At 34.1% G+C, this 9,713-nt stretch overlaps 1 protein-coding gene across 1 annotated transcript; it reads right to left on the reverse strand.

The window, feature by feature from the left end:
- Positions 1 to 6,318: 6,318 nt before the first annotated feature.
- On the reverse strand, positions 6,319 to 8,004 carry LOC122315322 (cytochrome P450 94A1-like). The gene has a single exon (XM_043131178.1). The coding sequence runs from the start codon at positions 7,947 to 7,949 to the stop codon at positions 6,897 to 6,899; it is 1,053 nt and encodes a 350-aa protein (XP_042987112.1). The 5' UTR covers positions 7,950 to 8,004; the 3' UTR covers positions 6,319 to 6,896.
- Between the last annotated feature and the right edge of the window lie 1,709 nt (positions 8,005 to 9,713).

Here is a 9,713-nt window from a genome sequence, read left to right on the forward strand (position 1 = left end):
GGATTTTGCTTCCATGATTCTATTTTCTTCTTTGGAATGGAATTCTCTTCAAGTTTTGACATATCCTGTTTTGCACTAAATCAACACTAACCATTTCAAATGAAATGGAGGGATTCTGATCTTTTACCTTTGAGACGGATGAGGCCCTTATCCCTTCTTTTATTTTCTTTTTAATAAGAGTATAAAAACCTCCCATTCAAAAATTTTCATCACATAAATTTCAATGAAAATATAATAAATAAAATGGACAAATGAAGAAATTGCTCCATTTCGTGAATCATACAAGTGTCACAATTTTGTGAGGTTACATAAAAAAGAATATTCTTGAGAGTCAATTTCGTGAATCGTACAAGTGTCACAAGTGGCTATTATAAGTCTATTATAAATATTATCCTTACAAAGAAAGAAACATATTCATGCAAGTAGCATGAATAAAAAAGTGAGTCCATAAATCCTAATTTTATGGTTATTAAATTTTCTCTGATACTTCAGCATAAATCCTAAACTCAATTGGAAGGGAGGAAGACCCAATTCCGAAGCTAATAACATTGTGCCTGATCAGTCGAGTTATTCTCAAGTGTGAGCCCATGAAAGCTATAGGAGATAATATCAAGTACTGTTAAAGCTGGGGATATAACTGGTCAATAGGCCCACTCATTGAAGCCAGAAAGTCATGTTTTAGAATATTAGCTACGCTACACCATTCATTATATATATATATATATATATATATATACTAGTAAAGCAGCATGTGCGATGCACGTGTGCCCAGTCGATATTTTTCTTAAGCGTAACAATTTAAAAATTTTTCAATTTAGCCATAAATAGACAGAATTTTATATATATTTTAACAATTTTCTTCCTCTTCATAATAAACATTATATACATTGTTTGCAAAATATTCATTGCTATAATACAGCACTCTAATAAACATAACTACAACTATACACGAGTACCCTGTCTTTTTTAGACAATGTGTCATCAAAATTGTTAAAATATTAGTGATTGGACCCCTGTCGATATAAACTTTCTAAATATTTAAATATAATTAAAATATCTTTTAACTTTAAGTTCTTTATCTAATGATATTATTTAATCGTTACAATTTTTAAAACTTTTAAAATAAAACATAAAAAAATGGAATTTATTGCATAATTTATAATTTTTAACATAACAGTATTGAGAGTGATGAATAAAAGAAGCCGGACATGATTAAAGCCACTTTTTAGACAATGTATCATCAAAATTGTTAAAATATCAGTGATTGGACCCCTATCGATATAAACTTTCTATCCACCTTAGTATATTAAATTCAATATTTTTGTCTGTAAGACAAGCAATTAAAGGGCTCGACCACCAACACACCATGTGATTTACGCGCATCGGCCCCATTCAGCACCAAAAAGCTGGCCCACCAAGTCCACAAAGATAAGCCCCCTCTACTTGGCGATATCCCATTGACTATTGATTTTATTAATTTTTTTTTTCTTCATTCGTCGATTTTCACAAAAGTCAGTGTAATTCACATGCTTGGGCCCACATTCCTTTATTTTTAAAAAATATATTTAAAACATGGATTTATATTTGAAAGTGCCATGTATACTATTTGTTCAATTAAAAAAGGTTTAATTTGTTTGACGCATGTTTACACCATGAATATACAACTCTAAATTACCATGCATAAAAAAACTCAGATCTATCTGAAAATTATTTCCTATTATTCAAACTACAGCGCCCAACAACACTAATACAAAACCTTATGCTTTATTGTAATCGTATTTGTCTATATTGACCAACAGAGATCTCAAACCAAAGCCACGACTTCCAGTGCCAATTCGAGTGTATGCAGTCACTTCTGGAGAGACAGACACTGATGCCCCAAGAACATATAGAGCAAATGTCATTCCTGGTATATTTTGAAGACCACTATATTGTTAAGCTTAGTTAAGATTGATTGGATATGCATGATTAATTGCATATTTATATGGATCAATATTTATGTTCATAATAAGGATATGAAAGTAACTGGTACAATCTTTCTTTCCAGGAATCGTAATCTTCTCTGAGGTGGAGGCAAATGATTCCGGAGTTTTGAATTCAGCACATATCATCATTGCTAGACAATCAATGCATCCATGTTGTGCTTTGGAAACTAAGGGGAGAAAATATTTACAGCCATTACTTGCATACAGATAAGAGTAACCAGTAGAAAAATATGGAAAAAAAAAAGTAATCAGGCATGTAGTTTCATCCCCATTCAGTAAAGGCCATAGGAGCATGGTTTCTAGCGTCTTCCTAATTTTGAACACGAAAGGATGGCTAATTGAATTTCTGCCTCTGATCTACAATGCAGAAAAAACCTTTACATTAGCTGTGGCATAATTATTATTGATGACGCTTTGGATCAAAGTAATCAAGAAAAGCAGTACTTCATGATCACATTAAAATATATTGATATCATAAGATTATTACCATAAGGGAAGTGCAAACTGAAAACAAACAAACTTTTATCTTCAGTATATCCTGAGAGCTGCTACATGTTGTAACTCGGTGCAAAGAATTGGAAATACAACCTAACAAATCAAAAGGCAGAGTCAAAAAGTATTTGAACATGAAAATGAGAAGACACGCAATTAAAACCGCAAGCAGAAATGAGAAACCAATAATTGCTTCCAGAAAGTAAAACCAACACCAATTACATCAATTCGGAAACTTTTAAAAAAGAAAAAAGAAAAAAAAACCATAATCAAATAATCAAACAGTCTCAAGCATAAGCCAAATAAGATGCACTAATAACAAGGTTGGGCACAGTTGTTGATACTTGGGGGTGAATGCGACCACAAAGCTCAGTAGCAACTTTTCGTACATCGTCAAATTCAAACTTATGAAATGCCCTAAAATAAAGAACTGAAGAAATAAGTACATTTCATTAAGTATACTGAAGCAACTGAGGTTATTCATGTGAATCAACCTATTTAGAAGGAGAGCAGCAGCACTGTCATGATTGTTGATATCTTGATCCCCTGGAATTTTCCCAAATAATAAGTAAAGATTTTACAAGTGAACTGTAACTAAAAAATTTATAAAATGAGAAGCTTCAATTGAGATTTAGAGAACATTCAATGGGGAGATGAATGAAATTATTAGATCTGAAATACCATCTGTTAAATACAATTAGTATTTCAGATTCATATTATGATTTTGTAAGAAGTGTGCATTATTAAAGGAGAAATAAAATGAAACACATAGAAGATCTATCAGAAGATAGAAATACAAATATGAATATTTGTGAAGCATTATTTTATTATGTCGAAGTAAAATTACAGAAATTTGAGGCTTTTCGCCTCAATCTTTAAACGCTCTTACTCTTCAAAAATCTGCATGTCTTTCCTATCTAAAGGAGTAGCCACTCGAAAAGAAGATTTAAGCAAAGATTTTAAATCTCTGTTATCTCGCTTTAGTGCTTCTATCTTCATGTTGGACTCCATAAGAAGTCGCTGAAAGATAGAAATATTCTCGTGGAGTTTGTCAACCCCACCAGTCCTGGATTGTAGTCGCTGAGAATATGCGATAATGGCTGATGAGTATCGGGTACCGAGACTCACAAGCTCGTAGATAAGTTCATTATCTGACTTATTAGTCAGATCATTATTAGATTGCATAATAGCACCTACGGAAGAAGCAGAAACAACTGGTGAACAAGGTGCAGAATATCTCATGTAGTGGTAATGAGAAGATTGATGAGCCATTGCAAAGTGAGAAAGCAGAAAGAGATTGCAGACTAATTTCAGAAAAGTGAAGAAGATGAGATGCGAAAGAAGATGAACTGAATAATTCTTTTATAGAGAAAATTATAACGACTCATCTCTTGTGAAGCATTTCTCTACAACAGAGAAGAGCAATGTAGTATCATAGCTACGGTGCCTGACATCTACAGAAAAACAAAGTAGTGTCATAGCTATGCGGCGCCTGACAACTACAAAAGAGCAACGTAGTATCATAGCTGCGGCGCCTGACAGCTATAGAAGACCTGTAAAAATTCTACGGATCAGAGTTGTCTGGTCTAAAACAAAGGGCCACCGTTTTTGTTGAAAAAAACAGAGAGAGAGACAGAGGTTAACGGCTTAATTTTGATGAATTCTCTACTAACTATATCATTTAGAAGAATATTTAAAGTATATCGCTTATGTTTTTCTAATGCAATCGAGAGCTTACCACTAAAATCGAAGATCTTAGACATGGGTACGGCTGAAAAAATCCAGGAGATCGAATCCGCACCGTTTCCCACCAGAAAACCCTCCAAAGAAAACAAAAAAGAGAAACCCAAAGAAGACAACGGCCAAAATCTCTTTGTACAGAGCTTTAGGCTAGAAGTTCATGAGAGTAACAAAACTACCAGGACATGAAAACCCTATGAGATAGGGCAAAAAAAAGTAGAGAAAAGAAGTGAGAGGAAAGAGAAGGTGAGAAGCGAAATGATAGAAGTCGGGGTGGCTCAATAGGGAATAATTCCAAACATGCACTTACACTACAAAAATAATGCTTATTTGTAGTAAGTTATTTCTTATGTTCATGTTAAAATGAGCATATTTTTATTGTAAATAATTAATCACAAATGCTTATTTTTCTTGTAATTGATCATCATCTTTTTCATTAGCTAATTTTACAATCTTTTACAAATATTATGATTCTTCATAATTTTTTTATAAAGTAAATTTGGCAAAACATTTACAATATGATTTCCAGGACGTTCAAACGTCGATGCACGAGATTTCTATATATATATATATATATTTAAAAAGAATATATTGTCAATACTATCTTGATCTTATGATTTTAATTTGTTTGAAGTTTACAGTTTGAATATACAATTAGTTGTATGGCATGTGTTGTCACGAGCTCACAAATTAATTCTCTATATATATATATATATATATAATATCTCACCACGTCGAACATGAGTACTACCTCTATCTCATTTATATATTATTAATTAATTATAAACGAGAAACATGATGATCATCGGGTTGCTTTTGATTATTGGACCATCCTAATTAACTTTTTGACTTAAAAATAAAAAAACACTAAAAAACTTATACAAAAAAAAGTTCCTAAAGTTAACAAATTAATAAACGTGATGATCATGCCTACAAAACAGAGGTGCGTTATTAACAGATTAATTTTTGATATGTTAATATAGTCTTATTTAATAAATAATAATATATTATCAGAGTGGTTGTGTGATGTTTTATAATATATTCATTTACAGCAAAGTTGTTGCATGTGTCGTTGTCTTTGTGCTCCTCGATATATTATCAGAGTGGTTGTGTGATGTTTTATAATATATTCATTTACAGTAAAGTTGTTGCATGTGTCGTTGTCTTTGTGCTCCTCGATTTGCTGGGTCGTGATCTCCTCATTTTCCACTGATCTTTCATTTGTCCTCTATCTCCAGGTATGTTTTGTTATTATCCATATAAATAAATGTTCCTCTATTTATTTTGTATTATTTTATGAATGTAATAATACTGTTTGTCATGTAGTAATAATAATGGAATCAAGATTAACAACAACTAAGGCATCAACTCATTATAGTGATTAGGCAATTTTTTTTAAATTTTTTATTTTTAATCAGGTCTACTTTTTCCTTAATTGGTCGTTGTTGTTTTTGATTGATTGAATTAAATAAATTATATATACGTGCATGACATGACAAATGTCACATGATCAGAAATAGTTAAAAATACAATTATTTTCTGGCATGTGGTCATGATTAATTCCTTCTAAATTGATATTATTCATCATGTATCCTATAGCCAAAAGATTTTGGGGAAGTATACTTGTTATTGGCATCTCTCAGATACAGAGCGAGAGAGAGATCTAGAGAAAAAAATTAATTCTTAGTGGAGAAGTGAAGGGTTGAATTATTGAGCACAACACCTTTTTTCTACATCTCACCAACTCTTTCTTTAGAGTCATTTTCAAAACTTGCTTTTTGTAAGATGAAAAATCAAACAAAGTTGGACCCTCTTTTTTATAAGTTATTCATTTCGATCAATAATCATGCATTATCTTTGTGATCCACGATAATCTCTACATTAAATAAAGTTATCAAAAGATCTCCCGACAAAATATAAAGCATGAAACTAATCATGCCACTAACCTTGTCTTTAGAAGAAGAAGTTAAAGAGGTGCATTATTTTCTAACTTTTTAAAATAATGCATGTTGACGTTCTCTTCTATTTTTTTTAAAAAAAAATAGATTGACACAATACAATCTATTATGTTAATAAATCGTGTTAAGATTTAAAATTTTGACACAATAAAATTAAAGAATCGGATTAAAATTAATCTATATAATATGTTATACATATTTTAACACATGATGTTAATACATTTGACACCTCTAATTATGGGTGTCCACTATTTATGAAGAGGAAAGATGGTATGACCTCTCTCAAAAGGTTTCTCTCTCTTCAAATTTCAAAAGAACAACAGTTGATAATGGATCCCACATTGAACGAGATGATAACGTAAGTAAAATAAGCTGTCCTCCACATGCATATAGTTATAAATCGAGTAATGTCAATATAGTTTTTAAAACAAAATAACAGAATTTATTATTAAAAATTGATTTATTTTTTTAAAAAATATATAATATTTATATACTCTATAACTGTTAATATAAAGCATAGTATTTTTCATTTTAATTTCAGGTGATTTATATATTTTTCTAAAAGTTTATTTATTTTTTCTTAGTGTGGCTGGCATACTTTTTAAAGGACCAAAAATACCCATGCTTTATATGATTCGCCTACCATCCAGCTTTTAGCCTTTCTCATCACTGAAGCTAGATCTGCACAATTCAGGCCCACAAGAAAGATGGAAGCTCTCATCTACCGGAGCTCGTCAAAGCTGTACGAATCGCCTATATCTTTTCCATTCTGAACTCGGATTTTTTCCAACTCCTGCAATATCTTTCGCTCCACTTTAGGTCTCGACGACAGGAGCCAAAAGAACCAGCTCAAAGCCGAAGAGGTCGTGTCCCGTCCTGCAAGAATGAAGCTTATGACGATATCCCGGAGAAATTCGGGCGAGTTTTCTTCGTTTGCCATGAACCGGGACAATAGGTCTGCTTCTTTTTCAACCTTCTGTTCCGCTCTCGACTGAATAATATCATCCGCAAATTCATGGACCGTCTTGATTGCGTTTCTTAGCCTTCGCTCTGGTCCAATGTTTAGAAACTTGTTAATCTTCGCCATAACTGGGATGGCATACATGAAACTTTCGAAACTAAGCGATGCAGCGTCCTCGAAAGCCCGCATGAACTCCGCTCCGGAGGTTCCATCACCGCCGAGACAGCCTGGGTCAACGTTAAAAGCCAGTTTGCAAACGTTGTCGAATGCAAAGCGCTCCAAAATGTCTTGCAAATCCAAGACGCTGGCTGTTTCCGAGGCTCTTGTTAGAATCGGAATAAGTCTCGTATTGATCTCCAGGGTTACGTTTTCCATGACAAAGTGGCGCAGCGATTTGGTGTTGAATTCATAGCTAGCGGTTTTTCTCTGGACCTTCCAGAGTTCTCCGTCGGAGTTGAAGATTCCTGGACCAAGAAAATCTTGGAGAAGAGCTATGAAGCGGTCGCCTTTGGGATAGTTGTCGAAGTTGGTCTTGAGCATGCGCTCAATGTTGGATGGGTTTGCGGTGATGATACCTGTCTTGCTGGGAAGTCGAAATATAGCTGTGTTTGTGGGACAGCTACTGAGAGTTTCTGTTGTCCAATCAAGAAAACGGTGTCGGTTTTGCAAAAATTCAGGCATCGTTCTGAGTATGGGGTACGACTTAAAACCTTTGTTGATGGATTTCTTTTTGGAAGTACCGTTAAAGAGGAGATAGACGTAAAGAGAAAGAAGGAAGAAGAGGAGGAACGATTGGGCAGAGAAGAGCTCCATAGTCGGGAGAGAGAGAGAGAGAGAGAGGTTTGTGAGAAATGAGTGGGAGCTGAAGAAGAAGTAAAAGATCATAAATGTAAAAAGACTAAAACATCTATCGGCAAAACAGAAATAAAAGTAAACTGTCCGTAATTTTGGAATAAATTTAAGGGTAAAATTGAAAATAAAAATATTAGACGAAAATACTGTAGCTCAAGCTATTGGCACTTATTAATAATAAGATATATATATAGTTATAAGCCAAACACATGGCAGGAATCCAAGAACCATGACTCGGGCGAAATCCTTCTCCCTCACGCTCTCTTCACTTTATTGATTTTGTAAAATATTTATTAGCTTAATGATTAGAATGTTTCACAATCTTCAAGGATCAAGTGATTCTAGTGGCTGTCTTTTGATCCTAAAGAAGGAGCTCCACATAAAGTCGGTCGTTCGCTAGTTGATTGTTTGAGCCATTATTAGGTATTATCAATTGGAGCTAATTGAAAAGTACATAGATTATAAACTTGGGACAGTTCTAAGATGGTCAAAACTTTCGACACTTTGAGCATTGTTAAGGTCAGTTGAATATGCTTCCTCTTGTGGGCTCTCCCAAACGTAGGGGTCCTGATCTCCTGTCTCGTACAAGAACTTATTTTGCACCATCTTTAGATTTCCTCTAGACTGTGTGTAGCGTAGGTAGGAGGTGGGAATGGATTTGGAGGGCCTTTCTCAACGCCTCTCCCTTACTGAAAAAGAAGCTGAGGAGATAACGGTGGATTCATCAAAACTAGATGCTGTGATAGCAAGGGGTAGAATATGTTAGATATTTAACCTGCTCACTACAAAACATTTTAAAAAGATAGCTTTCAAGTAAAACCATGAGGAGAATATGGAGACCTGTAAAGCCGATGCATGTTAGTGATCTAGATCCGACCCTCTTTATAGCTGAATTTGAAGATGTTTGAGATAAGGAAAGGGTGAAGAGAGAAGGGTTGTGGACTTTTGATAAACATCTTGTTTTGGTAAGTGAGGTGGACGGGTTTCAACAAGTACACCAGATCAAGTTGGTCGAAGCTCTCTTCTGGATTAGAATCTATAACCTTCTATTGATGGCCATGAATGACTACATGGAAAATATTATTGGGAATGCTATAGGGAGGGTTGAGGAAGTTGGAGAAGGGTGAGATGGAATGGCCGGGGGAACTTGTAGGTCTAGCACCATGCCCACTTTCTAAGTATTTTTGGGTTTATAGGTATGAAAAGCCCATTTGGGATTATGAGTAAAGTTTTGAAAGAAACTACGAGTCTAAGATTTTATTTTTAACTAATATTGAGTTTTTATTGGGCTTGCCATTTTAGTTAAAATCATTAAATATTTTGATTTGGATGGAATTTTGGTTTAGGCCGAGGAATTTATAGAACAAGTATATATTTTTTTAAGAATTAGTCAAGACCCAAAATTAGGAGAAAAAGCCCAAGTCATGAGATCTTGTATCAGACTCCATGTTCAACACAATTCACATCCATTTGTCAATGCATGCATGCTTCAATCACATTCGTTTTCCATGGCTTGCTGATGCATGTCTCTCTTTCCCTCCCACTTTAGAGTTTTGTTTTCAATCCTCTATATATATACTTTTGCATGTCACAACCATCCCTCATGCATGAAGTAATCCCAAGCTGCCGCTGCCCTCTTTTCACTACCTTAGCCATCCAAACACCTTCTAGCATCTACCCTCCATTGTGACTGCACGACAACCACCTATGGGTAGGAATAAACGT

Source organism: Carya illinoinensis, chromosome 7 (assembly GCF_018687715.1).
Source record: "Carya illinoinensis cultivar Pawnee chromosome 7, C.illinoinensisPawnee_v1, whole genome shotgun sequence".
NCBI classification, from domain to species: Eukaryota; Viridiplantae; Streptophyta; class Magnoliopsida; order Fagales; family Juglandaceae; genus Carya; species Carya illinoinensis.